Source organism: Heterocephalus glaber, unplaced genomic scaffold, assembly GCF_053883595.1.
Source record: "Heterocephalus glaber isolate CG9 unplaced genomic scaffold, H.glaber_assembly_v1.0 deba00001610, whole genome shotgun sequence".
Classification (NCBI taxonomy): Eukaryota; Metazoa; Chordata; class Mammalia; order Rodentia; family Bathyergidae; genus Heterocephalus; species Heterocephalus glaber.
The window spans coordinates 36495132-36513930 of NW_028258381.1; the positions used below are offsets into that span (position 1 = coordinate 36495132).

Sequence of the window (18799 nt, forward strand, 5' to 3'; positions counted from 1 at the left end):
TTTTTGTAGAATATCTATACATTCTCTAAACTGGAATTATAAACCAAAAGCCACAGAGTACAGTTAATAAGAGTCTTTGTTGTAATCAATAGTAAACCAATCCAAAATCTCAGCACTTAGCAACAATAAAGCTTCATTTCCTACTCCTAAAGTCCAGTTGTGCTGGGACCCTACAAGGCCACCCTTCTCAAGTTCTGAGTCACATACCTAGGTTGCTTCCTTCTTGTGCTCCACCATTTCAATACTTGGCCTGGCCACAGTTGCGTCCACAGGAAAGGGCTTGAAGGGGACCTACTGTCTCTCAACTGCCTGGCCTGAAAGTGACACAGTATATTCTACTCATTGGGCCCCCAACCTGCAAAGGAGCTGGAATGCTTTCCAGTCCTGAGAATGTGGGGACTCTATTACAGTTAACAATCAAAAATATTCATGATGAAATGTCAGCTGAGGGCACACTTGGCTCCCATCTTTATTTTGTTGACAGTAGAGAACTGAAAACACCAGGTTTATAAAATATTTCACTTCCCAGTTTTTAGAGTCTTTCACTTTCTCAATTCAGCCAGTACTATTTAGAACTGTCCCTGTGTTTGGCCCCTGGGCATCCATGCCTTCAGACAACATCAGTATTAAAATGCAGGATGATGATACCTGAGCCTTCCCTCTGGCACAAAAAGGGAAGGGCCTAAGTGAGAAGAGCCATCTGGGCCTCAGGTATCCCTTGACAGGCCTGGTTTTAGAAAAGCGTAAGAAAGAACTGGAAAGATTTCCTGAGAATTCCATATCCTGCTTGTCCCCTGGAGATCTTTGTGTACTCCAAATAACACAACCTGGTGTGAAGATCTTTGCCTTGGGAGACCAAGGACATTGGAATAGCCTAAATTTCTTAGAAATTGAGGAAAAATTACAATTCAGGATTTAGCCTGACTCTCTAAGACATACCCGTGGTGAAGTAAGGATAAAATAAATCACACAGGGAAAAAGATACCTTGGGGATAAAAAGAGGTGAAATATGGTAACAGCAGGAGGTGGTAACAGAAATAATCTAGTCTTGCCTTGTGAGGCTGGGGAAGACAATTATGGTCTCATCTCTAATCACTCAGGCAATTTCTTTCTCTTATTTTTGTCACTGAAGTCTTGCTGAGAGTCAGCAGCTGCCCCATATTTTAACTTTATTCTCCAATGCATATATACATACATTTGGGGTTCATAAAGTATTTTGAGCGGCATTTTATTGGTGCTTTTAACTGAAAAATAAGAAAAACTAAGACTTTACACTACTGAACTTGCAAATCAAGTCTACTTCATTGGGTGGCCCATTTCATACTCTATATGCAAGCTATACCAAGAGGCAACCTGGAAATTCTCATCCATCAAGGGGTTGACAGGATGTCCACAGCTGTCTATCTGCTTCCAGGCTCTTCCAAGGGGCTTCACTTTTGACTAGAGAAGTGGGTTTGCATGCTTGTACATTTAATTTGATTCAAATTAATTCTTACTGAGGGGATAACTGGACATGAAAGTACTGTACTCCTGTAAAGAAACCACAGATGTGAGTCACTTATGATACCAGCACTAACGAGGACAAACGTCAGCATTGACCCTTGTATTGTTAGCATGAGCCACATTACCAGGAAACACGATTTTCTGCAACCACAGGTCATAAGAATTTGGCTAAAAACCTAAACATTATCAGGAAAGCCAAGTAAAATGAGGATTTTTATTTACATGGTGCCTATTGTACCAGGAGACATCAACTACAGATAGAATGAGACTCTCATGATAAGCAAGACACTTAACACAGTTTAACTCACCTTTCTCTCTTTTATATGATACTTAATGCTTCTAACTTATGAATAAATAAGAAACCCTACATCGGATCAGTGCTCAGAGCTTATTTCCCGATGGGTATCTGTGGAACAGCTCTGGAAACCACAGCCTGGGCTCATCTCTGCCCCTCAGCAGCTCCAGGAGACTGGGGCCAGCTCTTGAGTCATGCTTCCTTACACACCCAGTGAACAGGCCCAACACGGCTAAATGGTTAAACTTAGGACTGGACTACAAAATATACTTCCTATTGATGTATCAGCAAATTCTGACAGTCAAGTATCATGCAACCCATAGAGCTGCAGCTTGAGTCTAAGTGGCTCATCTAGGATGTGGGTCCTATCCCCAGACTGGTTTTGAATAAGACTGCATTTCAAATAGTTTCTATTGCATTAGGAATTCAATGCATGTACGTCAGGGTCCACTTAAAAGGCTTCTGCCTTCCCTCTTCTCTCCTTTTAACGTGAAAGGTATAGGAAAATAAAATAAAATTTTATCCAGGCGCCCAAAAGCCATGTTTTATAGGGCAGTCCTCTTGGATGACTGTGCAGACATTATTCTCAGGAATCCACTTTCAACTACTAAGTATATATGAGGTCCGCAGTTAAATTAGCATTGTAGAGGACAAAAGAATGTTAAGTGGTCTTCAGAATTAAAAGCAAGAGTTTGTCAGCCTGAGGAGGAGCAGCCAAAATGATATCCCATCTACAAATGTTGTTTGAAGAGGAGACATTAAAATGAAAGAAGTGAAAAAAGCAAGAAGGAGAGAGGCAGTCATTTCTTTTTTAATCTAAGCTTCATCCCTTGCAGAGAATCTCATTACACTGGACATTCTGAATACTGGATCAGAACTGATGATATGTCTAACATATGTACAATGGCATTTAAGCAGTGATTAATCATTGTACAGAATTCTTCTCATCTTCTAATGATACTTTTTTTTCAAAGAAGAAACTTCCATTCACATATGAATTCAGCTCAGAAGATCTGAACCAGAAAAGTTAACTCAATGTAAAATCTTCAAAGTGAGAGCCCAAAACAGGTTGACAGGTTTATAAAGCTTGCCTGGGTTTGACCTTAGAATGGAAATGTCTACTCTTGGGCGAGTTCAGCCTATTCTTTTTCTGGTGTGCCCTTGAGCTGTAGGAGCAAGGTATGAAAAATTCATACAGGATGCTTCAGTGGTCCCACCTATGTCCTTAACATCTGGTGGCTTCACATCACATTAGAACTTCAAAGGGAATCCACCCCTGCGAAGGCAGCAAGCATTTCCTGTGAGCAGAGGATGGAGAGTGCAGGGACTGCTCCTTCCTGACAGGGATGCCTACCACCGCGCTGCAATTTATCTTCTTAACCGCAAAAACAGGGAGCAGTGTTAAGACAAATTAACACATCTCCTAAATATGCACAAAACAGCAGGGCTGCATTTCGCTCTAACATTTGTACAATTTAAACATTTATTATTTATCCACACCCTCTTTATTTTTTTGCTTTTCATAAACTTCAAGTCTAGCCAATATATTCAGCAACTGGAAAGGTGCTGTACCTTTTGAATTCTCGGTTACTCAATTCTGGACGTTTCTTTTCTCCCAGTACAGAGTGACAGTGCATCACTCGGTTAGGTACTGTGAGACAAGGCTGGTTCCTGGCTGCTATCACACTCTGAGACCATGCTGCCCTTGTAAGGGAAATGGGAGGTAGGGCCAGTAACACTCCACTTTAAAATTAATTACAGTGCACTCCACCAAGAATTTGATTTCCAGCACCCTGCTACCCTGATCACAGTCACTACACAAAGGTCCTCTACTTTATTCTCCTGACACCAAGGAAAGAAATTACCTTCGTTAAATGATAATTGGCTGTAATATCTTTTGATTTTTCAGAAATGCTGGCTGGCAAGATTTTTTAAATTTTCATCAATCTTGTTTGATGTTTTTACAAAAGCCTACCTCAGGTGGGAAAAGGTGTCTAAGGCTGTGGACACACTCTGTCTTGCCACAGTGTGCCAGGGTCTTGAGAATATCTAATTTAACAATAGATCAGGGAGGTGTCAGCCTCACAAGATGCTCCTGCACCAACAGCAAGTACAGCACACAAAGTGCAGCCACATTTCAACACAAAATTCTGGGCATTTCTGCAGGTTTATCAAGACTTCTGATCTTTAGAGGTTTTCAAAATAGAACTTTCAGTTGGGAAATGCATAACGGGTACATTTAACATGTAGCTAAATCCATTATGTCACAGGAAGATTCTGTGAAGAATTAAAATAAAGCAGTTTCCTCAGCCATCTTCCTTCTCAGATTGTATGTGGTCTTGATAAAAAGCAAAGGGTATATACAAAAACAAAATGTAGATTTTTCTCCTAAGCTTTAAAATAAGTCCAGATCATCAAATTCATTGTAGCTTACCTTTCATACATTTTACCTGGTGCCAATGAAAAGTTAAAAATATACAAGAGAAGAAAATGCACCCAGTTAATCATAATAGTTATGAACAGATTACAATACACTTTTTGGTTGGGGTAGAAACCGAAATTACTGAAAAAATTTATATATTCCAATTATTTAATGCCACTGTATTGCATTCATATGACAATTTGGAAACACCATACTAGTTTTATTTTCTACTGGCCATCAGAGTAGCCTGCAGGAAACCACAAAGTGCAAATTATTTTACAACTTTATGGTGCCAATAGTGAACCAGAATTTTTGTGGAATTATTTTCTTTCCCCCTTCTAACAGACTAAGCTAATTCCCTTGTTTCTGACCCAGAATTCCTCCAATTTTGACTCTTACTATTCTATTTATGTCACAAATGAGTACAAATCAGATTTGCTAAATAGTATAAATGGTTCTAGTTGTAAAACTTGGAAATCATTAAAAATAATCACAATCTACTTGATCATACAATTTCCATCCTTTGTTATCTCTGTTGAAAATAACTTGATAAATCATGTTCATCTCTACTATGATTTTTATTCAGGCAGTCCTTTAAATAGCAACACAACATGCTCTAGATTTGACAGCTCCCCATCCCATTAAGGAGCATAACCCTTCAAAGCATTAAAAGGTCTCACTAAACCTGAATCTGCCCAGCCCACGGTCTGGAGAGCAGGACTCAATCCCTGGGCATTAAGGTGTTGCTTACAGGCTGACTGCACAGCACAGCAGTATAGATCACTTATTTACAGGATGTGTTGGGCAAGTGAGGATGAGGGTGCACTCCATTATCCACATACTCCAGCACAAACCTTTACCCTGTAAACTCCATGGGCAACTGTCCTGAGGGACCACATGAAGGAAACACCACCATTCTGTCCCACACACTTCCCAAACTGCCTGAAGGGAAAACCATCTCTTAAAGAAATCTTTCAAAAGATGAAATTCACTATGAAGATAGGTCAATATAATTCACTGTCATATGATGTGAACATAGTATTTTGAAAATTTATCATCCATCATAACTATTTTCCAACTGTATTTTCTCAGCAGCACACCTGCATTTCATTCCACAAAGCATCAAGATGCCAATGAATGATGACAATATACTCCAGTGTTCTTGAGACAAGAGGTAGCTAAGGAAAAGGCTGGAGAAAGAAGAGAGCACTGGCCAACCTTAGAGCCCACTCTCTGGGCTACATTTGACATATAAGGTAAGCAAGGAAACAGATGGAAAAAAAAGGAGGTCCCACCTTGGATCCCCCATCCCATAACATTCTTGCTTTTGGATGTTTCCCTTCTCTAGATATTCACTGGTAAGGTTTCAAAGATGAGTCCTCAGCACAGAGGCAGTGAACCTTCCAGGCCGGCGAACTACCTTCCCAAGCACCGAGGAGGTGAGCTGTGCGGGCACCAGCAACACACATCCCTCCCACGCCCCCCACTTGAAATGAGAAGACACTTAAACAAGTCTCAAAAACAGACTCCCAGATCACCTGAAGCAAGCCCAAAGGGAAATGAGATGGAATACTCTTGATACTCAACCACCTGGACTCCCTGAACTGTCAACAAAAGAGGACCTGGAAAAAATGAAATCAGAAATGATTTCTCAGATAACAGCAGAGATTGTGTCCATAGTGCAAGGCATGATTAATAAGTCTAGAGAGGACACAGATAAAAAAGTAAAGGAGCTGAGGAACATGATGAAATCCCAACATTGGAAACAAATGGAATCCACAAAACAGATGCAAACAGATTTTGAGGAGATTAAAAACTCCACTGAAAGTTTATGCAGCAGAATGAGCCAATGTGAGGACAGAATTTTACATGCAGAAGATAAGGTTGTAATTAGTGACCAGGAAAAGAAAAATTTCTTTAAAAGAGACCATGGGAAATCAATCCAGCAGCTGCTAGATGATGAAAAGAAGAATAACATAAGACTGATCGGATTCACTGAAGAAACAAGAGACAGTGCAGATGACATAAAAAAACTCTTCACAGAAGTGATGGCAGAAAACTTCCCAAGCAGGGGAAAAGAACTTGACATACAGATAAATGAGGCAGATAGGACTCCAAATAGCCTTGATTAAAAAAAATCTACACATAGGCATATAGTAGTTAAAGATTCCAGAAACCTAACAGAAGAACAAAATTCTATAAGTAATTAGAGAAAAGAAAGAAATCACATACAAAGGAAAGCCCATCATAATCACAGCAGACTTCTCAATGCTAAGCCTCAAGGGAAGAAGAGCTTGGAGTGACATATTTCAAGTCTTAAAGGAAAACAGCTTCCAACCTAGATTGAGGTACCCTGCAAAACTATCTTTCAAAATTGATGGAGAAATAAGATACTTTCATGACAAAGAGCACCTTAGGAACTTCATGAATACCAAACTAGCACTCCAAAAAATTTTAGACAATATCCTAGGAAAACATAATGAGGATCACAATCCTAGGAAGCCCAAAAGAATTAATCCTTTGGGCATGACAAGAAATAAAATGCAAAGGGGGAGAATCCAAAAGAAAGAAAAAGTCCTAACAATGATAAGTCAATATGTATCAGTTATAACCACCAATGTTAATGGTCTCAATTGACAAATCAAAGAAATAGACTGACAGGTGTGTCAAAAAGCAAGCTCCAACAATATGCTGCATACAAGAAACACATTTAATTCAAAAGAAAACTCATAGACTGAAAGTTAAAGGGTGGAAAACAATACTCCATGCAACGGGAACCCCAAAAAAATCAGGAGTAACTCTTTGCAGATCAAGTAGATTTCAAACCAATACTGATTAAGAGAGACAAAGAAGGAAACTACATCCTTGTAAACAATGCAAGAGGAAGAGATGACAATCATAAATACCCATGCACCAAACACTAGTGTGCCCAACTATATAAAAGAAGTACTACCGGACAAGAAAAGTCATATATGCGCTAATGCAATAGTAGTGGGGGATCTCAATACCCCACTGTCACAAATAGATAGATCAACTGGACAAAAAACAATCAATGAAATACTAGAACTCAATTGAACTCTAGAACAAATGAACTTAACAGATGTTTACAGAGTGTTCCACCCCACAAAATCAGAATACACATTCCTTTCAGCTGCACACAGGTCGTTCTCCAAAAGAGACCATATACTCACTCATAGAACACATTTAACTAAGTACAAAGGAATTCAAGTTATCCCCTTTATATTATCAGACCATAGTGTGATGGAATTGGAGATCAATAGCAAAAGAAACTGCAAGAATTTCATAAACACATGGAAATCGAACAACACACTTCTGAATAACCAATGGGTCATAGAGGAAATTAAAGAAGAAATCAGACAGTTCCTTCAATTAAATGACAGTGACAATACAACATATCAGAATCTATGGGACACAATGAAAGCAGTCTTATGAGGGAAATTCATAGCAGTGAATACTCATATTAGGAAAACAGAGCAAGCCCAATTAAACAACCTGATGCTGAACCTCAAGCTTCTAGAAAAAGAAGAGCAGGACAAACCCAAACCTCATACAAGGGAGGAAATTATAAAGATCAGAGGAGAAATCAATGCAATGGAGACTAAGAGAATGATACAGAAAATCAATGAAGCCAAGAGTTAGTTCTTTGAAAGAATCAACAAAATTGACAAACCCTTAGCTAACCTTATTAGAAAAAGGTAAGGCCCAAATTCATGCCATTAAGAATGAAAAGGGTGAAATTACAACAGACCCAGCAGAAATCCAGAGGATCATCAATATCTACTTCCAGAACCTATATGCCAATAAGATGGACAACACAGAAGAAATGGACAGATTCCTAGATATGTATGAATTATCAAAGTTGAACGAAGAAGACCTAAAAATTCTAAACAATCCAATATCAATCAATGAAATTGAAAATGTAATTAAAAACTTACCAACCAAGAAAAGCCCAGGTCCTGATGGCATCACTGCTGAACTCTACAAGACATTTAGAGAGGAACTACTGCCACTACTGTTTAAACTCTTCAGTGAAATGAATAGGGAAGCAATACTCCCAAATTCATTCCTGGAAGCAAGCATCACCTTGATCCCCTAAAGCAGAGAAAGATCCAACTGAAAAAGAGAACTATAGGCCAATCTCACTAATGAACATAGATGCAAAAATCCTTCATAAGATATTGGCAAATAGAATGCAGAAGATCATCAAGAAGATCATACACCCTGACCAACTGGGATTCATCTCAGGGATTCAGGGATGGTTCAATACACGCAAATCAATCAGTGTAATACACTATATCAATAGAACCAAGGACAAAAACCATATGATCATCTTCATAGATGCAGAAAAAGCATTTGACAAAATCCAACATGCATTTATGATAAAAACCCTATAAAAAATTGGAATAGACAGTCTCTACGTCAATCTGATAAAAGCCATCTATGAAAAACCAACAGCCAATATCATACTAAATGGTCAAAAACTGAAATCCTTCACACTAAAATCAGGAACAAGACAAGGATGTCCACTATCACCACTCTTGTGCAATATAATCTTGGAAATATTAGCCACAGCAATTAGACAAGAGAAAGAAATAAAAGGAATAAAAATAGGAAATGAAGAAGTCAAATTGTCATTATTTGCAGATGACATGATACTCTATATAGAAGACCCCAAGAATTCCACCAAAAGTCTTCTAGACTTAATAACCAAATTCAGAAAAGTAGCTGGACACAAGGTCAACACACAAAAATCAATAGCCTTCCTCTACATGAATGACAGACTCACTGAGAGAGAAATAGGGCAAACAATTCCTTTCACAATAGAATCCAAAAAATTGAAATACTTAGGAATCAACCTACCAAAAGAAATCAAAGACCTCTTCTCTGAAAGCTATAGCACTCTGAAAAGAGAGACTGAAGATGATATCAGAAAATGGAAAGACATCCCTTGCTTCTGGGCAGGAAAAATCAACATAGTGAAAGTGGCCATATTTCCAAAACTGCTATGTAGATTCAATGCAATCCCAATTGAAATTCTTGCAGCATACTTCACGGACCTTGAGAAAACAATCCAAAAATTCATTTGGAAGAAGAAGAGGCCCAGAATAGCAAAAGCAATTCTAGGCAATAGAGATGTGGCAGTGGGTATCACAACCCCCAACTTGAAACTATACTACAAAGCTACTGTGATAAAAACAGCATGGTACTGGCAAAGAAACAGACCGGAGAACCAGTGGAACAGATTAGAAGATGCAGAAACAAATCCAGACACACTCAGCCAAATCATCTTCAACAAAGGAGCCAAACACCTTCACTGGAGGAAAGATAGCCTCTTTAATAAATGCTGCTGGGAAGATTGGGTTTCAACTTGCCGAAGATTAAAACTAGACCTATATCTCTCACCGTGCACTAAACTAAAATTGAAATGGATTAAAGATCGAAATATTAAAACAGAAACACTGAACTGGTTGGAACAGAGGTTAGGTAGAATTCTTGAAGACACTGGTGTATGTAGGAAAATATTTTATGAACAAAACCTCAGTTGCCTGTGAACTAGCACAAACAATCAACAAGTGGGATCTCTTCTTATTAAAAAGCTTCTGCACAGCAAGAGAAACCACCAAGAGTGTGAAGAAACAACCCACAATGTGGGAAAAAATTTTCACCTTCTGTTCGTCAGACAAAGGTCTACTATCTAGAATCTATAAACAACTTAAGCAAATCAGACCTCCCAAATTTAAAGACCCAGTCCAAAAATGGGCATATAAAATGAACAGACATTTCTCAGACAAAGTAGAAATATCAAATAAGCATATGAAAAAATGTTCAACATCACTGGTCATTTGAGAGATGCAAATGAAAACAATGCCGATACTCTACCTTGCCCCAGAAAGAATGGCTTCTGTCATGAAATCAACCAGTAAGAAATGCTGGCGGGGCTGTGTGGGAAAGAGGAACCCTGCTCCACTGCTAGTGGGAGTGCAGACTTGTGTAACTACTGTGGAAATCAGTATGGAGATACCTGAAAGAACTAGGACTGAAAGTCCCATTTGACCCAGCTATTCCCCTGCTGAGTATCTTCCCCAAAGAATTAAAAGACTCATACCATAGTGATATATGTGCACCCATGTTCATAGAAGCACAGTTTGTAATAGCTAAAACTTGGAAGCAGCCCAAATGTTCATCAACTGGAAACTGGATAAAGAAAAAGTGGGTTTTTAAATAAAATGGAGTACTACTCAGCCATCAAAAAAGAGAAATTAGAGACATTTATTGATAAATGGATGCACATTGAGGCTATACTCTTAAGTGAAATAAATAGGACACCCATGTGTAAATGCCATTTCTCTAGTGTGAGAAACTGAAAGTGTAAATAAGGACTAAAAGGTATATTAGATAATGTGAAATAGGAAGAAAAGGGGCAAAGGAGAAAGGGAAATGGGAGGGGTAGGGGAAAGGAAAGAAGGGAATGGAATTAATATGAGAAAATGAAACAATGGAAACAAAGTCTTTGTAAATAGGGACGCATGGAGGGGTTGAAGGGAGGACATGGGAGTGGGAAAAATTAAGAACCCAGAGAGACTATGTAAAGGTGCAAATTTCCAATGATGAATGTCATATTGTACACCTAAAATGTACCAATAAAACTAATAAAAACTAATGTTTGAAAGACAAACACTTAGTATCCTCAAACTAAAATCCCCATAAATAAACCATCCCTACCACAGCAACTTGGGTATATTTTCTTCATGACTCAGTCTTTTAATTAAAGCACATAGCAAAAACGATTATGGTAAAATACTGCTTATTTTAGCACAACTTCACATATGTATATATTTTTCCTTAAGGAAGTTATTGTTAGATTAAAAAAACAACCTAATCTGAAGCAAAGTTCATGGAAACAATCCATGAAAGTCAAAAAACATTTTCTTACTGTTAAAAACAACACATATTAACTGTGTACAAAAGAAAAGCAATGTTTTAAATGCATGAAACAAATAAGAACTTGCATTTTAAAATAGCAGATAAATTCACATTTTCTGCAAAGTGTGTCAAAGGAAGCAACAGCCCTAAAGCTCGTTGAACTACTGAGACTGAGTCAATATTAAACCTTAACTACTATACCAGAGAAAGAAGATTCACTGCGCAATGTCCCAACAGACAGTGGTTATTGGGGCTGGGGATGTAGCTCAGTGGCGTGCACCTGCCTGGCAAGCACAAGGTCCTGAGTTCGATCCCCAGTATCCCCAAAAAAAGGAAAGTGGTTATTATTATTATTATTTTAGAAATTGGTTATTAATTACAGAAAGACTGTCTTTCTTTCAGAATTATTGTTTGGACTCTCCGAACTCACTTGTTATGCTCAGATGAATGAATGGGCTTGTCTTGTTCTCCCCATTCCTCTCATTGACAGCCTGCACGTAGTAAGCCCCAGCATCACTTGCTGTTGTTGCAAGGATCACCAGCTGATTCTCCAGGGTGATAGCTCTGTTTCAGAGAAGGACAAGATAGTGTCAAAGCCACTCCAGGGAACTAATTTCTCATTTATAAGACAAAGTTAATTTATTAGGCAAACTATATAGGAATGTGTGGAGTTTATTTACTTATTTATTTTTAAAGATCTGCAATGAAAAAAACACATTGGCCAACTTTAAGAATGAAATGAAGGCTGAATCTTCTCTGGTCTGTTGGACACCCTGCAGCCAGCAGTATCTGTGTGCTGTAGTTGCTCCATCTCCATACCAAGCCTACTGTAGAACACACACATCCAGAGATTGTTGAAACTCAAGAGGTTCCTCCGAGAGTTCTAACAAAGCCAGTTAGAGGACATTTTATGGCAGTTGTGCCTTTTCTTGCAGGAGAGTAACTTGATCTCGCAATACTTATAAACCTTTCAATTGAGGGCTGGACCCCCAACATCTTGATCCAAGGCAAATGAACCTATTTCTCTGCACAGGTTCCCCTGTACCTCCTTAGAGACTATACTTATTTACAGTCACACTGGAGGACAGAGGTAACTTTGTCAATTGGCACAGTGCTGACCCCTTCAACTTAAATTCTCCCATCACCCCTAACTCCAGCCATACACCCCTCACTCACTTCTAGGAGTCATGCTTTAGAAGTGTGAACAAACAAGTATACACTCTACATGATCATGAATAAACCCTCCTTTGATGTCCCAATTCTAGTGGAAGGAATGTGAGACACATTCGATCCACCTACCCTTCATCTGAGCCATAGCTGCCTGTCCAAGATCATATGGCCACTTGATGCCAGAGGCAGGACCAGGCCCTCTCACAGGTAGACCAGTGCTCCCACATTGTACCACACAATGACTGTTACTATGTTACTTTTTAAAAAAGAAGAATGCCAACAAAATCTGAATGCCTATTGTATTGAAATGGGGGCCCAACAGGGTCCTTTGTGCCTGTTATGATTCTGTATTCCCTTTGCTACTTCAGGAGGTGAGTGAGGGAGTTAGAATTTACTAAAAAATAAAAATGCAAATGTATGTAAATTCTCTGGCTGGTGAGCTGGGCATGAAGAGTTAGACATAGTCTTGAAACACCAAAACATTGTTTAGACTCTGCTCTTATTTCCAAAACAAAGATGCAGTGGGATGTGGCACATTACAGTGAAATGTACCACAGGATGATCCCTCTGCAGGGGAGGGGTTCTGTTTGTTTGTCTTCTGATCCTAGTCAGAGTCATTCCTGAGTCAGAGAGTCAGGCCAATTGGGTGACTTCTCATGAAGGATTTAATGTAATAGCAACTTTTCTCTTCTAGTTATCTTTGGGAAAGCTTTTTAAAAAATCCTTGGTTTTTATTCATTGTGTAAAATTATCCTAAGGAATGACTGTTCATTCAGGGTTCCCATAGGCCATATACATTTTGGGTCTCAATGGCTAATTTATTTCATGTCTCATGTAAGAAAATTTCCCTACTAGGAAGTTTTCAATTTTTAGTCCCATAAAAATATTTCAAAAGAGTTTAACTATAATTATTTATGGCTCCTTTTATAGAACCATAGAAATTGTTCCATTTTATTTTAGTATATGTTACACTGGCACCTAAAATTAAATATGAATATTTACTACACATGAAGTTACACATTTCATAGTATAATTTTAAAAGCAGATATATAACTTTTGCTTTAACATCTGATTTTTATAATAGTAATTTCAAATATGCCTATTAATTCTCAGAATTGGTCTTTTAAAATGCCCACTAATTTCTATATTATTTATTACATTGTTTCAGGGGTATTCAAAATTTAAAAGCAGGTAAAAATAAAAAACACTAAATTTTTCATCTATTAAGGTTTTTATTTTTAAGCTCTGCTTTTTAGTTTTTAATTTCTCTACTTGTTTAAATCAATATTTATAAAAGAAACTTCATCTGTTGCTAAAAAAGACACAGCAAAAATATTAAATCTTTGGAGAATGTTTACTAAATGAGAATTAATTACCCTTTTACAAAGGAAACTAATTTTTAAAATGGAAATAAAATACTTAAATGCACTCAATTTTAAAGTCCCAGTAACTGCTGGGATGATTTAGGAAAAGAGCCTGTTTGAGTGATGTGCAATGGCCATGTCCCTTGGGCCCTCCTTTGCTCTGGCTGTCACTTCCCCAGGCAGCTGTAATGGGAGAGACTGTCTATCCTAGTAGCAGGCTTGGATTGTGGTCATTTTGTCCCAGGTGACAATGGTGGCAATTTTATGGCCATGAGGAAAACAACTTTAGCTCAAAGCTGACAATATTGGCATCAGACAGACAGAATGTGAGGTACCTGGGTCCTTGATAACCAGGGAAACACTCATCCTGCAGCTCATCCTATTGCTGATGTTCTATTTTATGATATAATATAGTCACATTCAAATTTGTTCGAGTCAGAGAGTTTCTGTTACTAGACGTCAACAGCATGTTGATACAGATTCAAAAAGCATATACAGTAACATACATTTGGGATAAAACTTTTTTAAAAAGTGTGTTCTATGCCTAGAAAAAATTCCAGGTATGAATTTTATGTATGTATATACATAAACTGTAACAGAAGTTAGTCTCTGAGTGGTAAGATTGCAAGTTATTTTCTTTTGAATTCTATTTTTTAAAATATTTTCCGATCTTTTGATAACAAACAAGTACCAAGTGAACCATGTTCTAAAAGAATGAAAGGGTATGCTAAGTAATTATGGTACTGAATTTTAATACTTCTCCATCATATGAACTCCTCGGCTATATTATAGCATAATTCCAAATAACTCATTTAAAAAGTACATTGACTTTACAGGAAAATTATAGTATTTGGCCAGAGAGATTTTCTGTTAGCTTTACTGAAATAAACCTATGTGTGGTTTTATATTAAATTATTTCCTTAGTCTTCCTCCATCTTACTTCTGCAATAAAAATGAAAGCTCATAATTCTAACTTCTAATTCCTTAAGTTGTAATAAAATAGGAGTGAAAAAACTTATGCCGTTGTGAGTGAAATAAACTACAGCTTAGGAAACTAGAATGTTGAATTCATAGAGAATAAGTTAGAAGGTCACTTTTGTACTAACTATAAATATAGGAAGGATTTTTCACAGGAGAGAAAATAATCTTTTGTCCTTAACAGATGATTAACAAAGAAAATGCTGTAGCTCAGGAAAGAATTGTATTTCCCCTTGGTATTTCCTAAGTGCTTCTGGGCATTTTTTATTTGATTCCAATATGTTCATAAAGTATCAAACAAAATATTTTTTTCTTTCAGAAAAGATGAAACTTGAGGGAGAAAGGAGCTCTGTGTGGCCATGGACCACCAGCATTGATCAAAAACACCCTTAGGGAAAAATGGCCCTAGAGGTGGATGTCTAGGCCTGCCCTGTGAAGTGTGTGGTGGAAGGGCCAACTTGCTGGAGGATCTTCTATCATAGCAGCTGTTTTGGCCTAGATCTAAAATGTCCTCCCAAAGTCTCATGTGTTCTGAAGTGGGACTTTTGGAAGGTGACTGGATCACGGGGGCTGTATATTTGCTGTGGATTAATCCATTGATGAGTTTATAGCTGAATATGCAGTTAGAAGGCAGGACCTGGTTGGAGGTGGGTCATTGGAGGTATGTCTTGGAAAGGTAGAGTTTTGTCCCCAGCTCATTTTTTCTTTCTCTCTTTGCCTCCTGGCTTCCATGGGGTAAGCAACTGTTTCCACCATGGCCTGCCAGCATGCCTTTTCTGTCCTGGAGCCAGCTAGCCATGGACTGAACCTATTGAAATCATGAATCAAAAAAGCTTCTCCTCCTTTAAGTTGCAGGTATCAAGTGTTTTGTCCCAGTGCTGGGAAAAGTGACTAATACACCTGACAACATTCAGGGGATGTAGTGTTCCCTATGCCATAAAAGATCATTTGTTTTCAGAGATGTGACATTGACATAGTAATCTTGAGAGGAAACAGATTTATGGTCAGTAAAAATAGTCCAGTGGGTACCTTGTAGATGCCTGAAGATGAGGACAGAAAAGTAAGGGTATATATTCACAGGAACTAAAACAAAATACCTGTATTCACTATTTAGTGAGCAATTAATTTGTCCCTAGACCTGGGTCAGAGAAATTTATTGTTTATGCTCCATGGAGCTTAGACTGGATTATTTATAAACTATAAGAAGTGATAGGAAGCACTTTAAAAACCTTCCCTTAGGAGTGTTTCTGAACCAATGAGAGGAGTCCCAGGACTCATGATTTCCAGAACTACTTGGAAGCAAATTTAGTTCTTGTAATTATACAGCTAAGGCAAGTTCATCAGTTCTGAAGTTGTCTGCTTTGAACTTGCTGTTAATTGTGGCACTTGAGATCCAAGTTACACTCATAACACTGAGTCTTGGAACCAACACATGAAAAAGTTGTTTAGTTAAAATAAACGTTTCAAACCTTTTGCTTTTTTGAAGGATTTGAAAATGAATGTGCTACATTTTTCTACACTCTGATTTTTTTTAATGTATTAGATGTCAATTGAAACACAGCATTCTGTGTTAATGTAGAGACCCTCTGAGTGATCATAGAGTCTGCCCTGGAAGGAGCAATGGAACTAGAATCAGATCTGTACCTGATTTATTCCTTTGGGGTCATCACTCAATTATTGCATCTGTAAGATGGGGGCAGCAATACTAACATCAAAAGGGACTTTGTGAAGTGCAAATCAGGTAAGGACATGGATGAGGTTACAGGGAGCTATTCCTTCAGTGTTTGCTGAGGCTGAATGAAGTCCTTCAAGCGCAGTGAACGTGAACAGCAAACAACAAAACAATAAATGCAGTCAACTTTCTGGTTTGGGAGCTAAATGCTTTCTAGAGCTTGAGTTAACAGACTCCTGTTCTAACACTGCCAGGCACCTGAATTATCCCATGAAAGTTACCAAATGACCAGAAACACAGCCATCTGCTCAGGAACTCAAGCATGGTGACTGAACAGGGAGATCTGAGACGTGTCCCCACCGTCCTTGATCTGTGTTCATGTACACAAATCATTCCTTTCCTCTAGGAAAGACACTGCTTAGGATGAGGGATGTAAAAGAATTGACTAGATCACAGGATAACTGTTGATATAAATGGTAAAGAATTTATTTCAACAGGGTTTTCCCCAGAAAACTTATGTTTCTTATTTAGAGCAGTATTTCTTAAAATTTAGAGCTAATCTAAAAAGCACGTTTAGTCCATTTGTATTTAGTCTACACATACTATATTCAGAGCCTTTTGTTATTTTGACTAATTATTCCAGCACAGGGCATAAATAAATGGCCATACCAAATTTCTGGTGTGGTCATACACAAGAAGAGAGGGATGAGGAATAATTATACAAACCTGAGACCTATACATAAAAATTTCCAGCCAAGCTATTTTTTTTCTAAAATAAAAAAAATTTAGAAAAAAAGACATGACTTATTCAAAATGTATAGAATACATGTTTTTAGATCTTTTAGTTTCTTAAATAATGTAATACAGGCAGAGTATAAATACACTCAAACTAGAAACTATTAAAAAGATGACAGCCATGTACAAGGCAGAAGGCACCAACGTGAGCCTCTCTGGATGGGGCCATTCCTGAGCCCTTCTCTCCTTAAGATACTCTGCAATTAGACAAAGCTGAGCTCATTCACTTGATACAGGGATAGAGTAAAAATAATACAGAACTGGGCCCCAAATTAAATGAATATGGGTATGGCTTAGCAAGGTACTTTCCCCAAATTGACAGCAGATTATGAACAGTGCTGCTGCCAACTCGGAGGATTTGAGCAGCCAGGTAAAGACCTCAGGACTGTCCACACCTGCAACCCTGGCCCATGGAGCTACCTGCCCACGCTGACATTGACATTGAGGGTGAGGAGGGAAAGCCAGAGGCTGGAAATTCACACTTCCAGCTATAGTTCTCTCTACATCCTCCTTCCTTCAGTGCAAGGTGCCCAGGAGCCCTTCTTCACTGTGCAGATGAAGGGGTACGGGCAGAGCACTTGACCTGAGCTTCACAGCATCCCCTCGGCATAGGATTGTCTCTGTGGCAGGATCAAGCATCAGCAGCAGCAGCAATAAAAGAGCTAGCTCATCTCTAAAAGCAAATCATCCCACAGGAAGACTTGAAAACAGAGCAAATTGCTTTTTTGAATGTTCTCTACCTTTCAGGTCTGACTCTGCCCAGCTCCTCTCTTTGAAGGAGCACAATTATTGCCAAGAGTTCGAGTCTTTTGTTAGCCTCCTTTTGATTACTAAGTGACAAAGGGATGCCCACCGAGATGGGAGCACCTGTGATGACCCAGGTCAACTCCCACCTCCGGGGTGACAGCTGACCTCACAGACAGTGGGGCCTCTCAGTGCCTCCCGGAGAACCAGGGCTCCAAAGCTGCAGGGCAACAGCATCATCCTCCACATAAAACTCCTGTCAACAGGACAGATGGAAATAAACCTACAAGAAAGCCCAATTTTTTTTCAGTAATTTTTTCTTTCCGGAAGCCACTGTAACAGGCAAGGCATGTATGCAAACGGAGTGCCTGATGGGCTCTCTGCCCTCTCACACAACCTCCAGAACCTCCACTCTCTGGACACAGTCCTGGCAAACAAGTGTGCAGCAATGGTAAAATCATCCAAGAGAAAGAATCTAACTCTGCAGAAAGTTCAGGGTTATGTAAAATCCTGGGCCCCTATATTTGACCTTCAGGAAGGCTCACCAAGTGCTGTGAGTGTGGAATTAATGTCTCTCGCACTGAGTAGAGCTGCACCTTCCATAGACTGGGCTGGGACCTGCGGCCCTGTGCTGTCTATACCTGTACTAGGACTGCTCCCAAGGCGCTGACCTGCAAGCGAAGCTGAGCCATTGCCCCAGGGCGGGGAGAAGGTACCAGTTTTCCCTTTCAGAGTCTGGAGAGACTTTCCAGTGTACAACTACAGCTGTGAGCCCATTTGTTTGGGGCCTATCTCCGCATGGCCTGGTCTTCCAGCTCCTTTGCTTACCCCACCCCTTTCAACCTTTCTCCTCAACCAGCCTCTGCTCTACGCTCCTCATGGTAATGACCAGAATGAGCCTCCCTGGGCAT

At 38.9% G+C, this 18799-nt stretch overlaps 1 protein-coding gene across 1 annotated transcript in view; it reads right to left on the reverse strand.

Annotated features, from left to right (window-relative positions):
• Positions 1-18799, reverse strand: part of Sdk1 (sidekick cell adhesion molecule 1) — an 827695-nt gene that overhangs the window by 298271 nt on the left and 510625 nt on the right. The window contains 1 exon segment of the mRNA XM_087195944.1: positions 11596-11729. Within this exon segment, the coding sequence (XP_087052070.1) occupies positions 11596-11729 (134 nt within the window).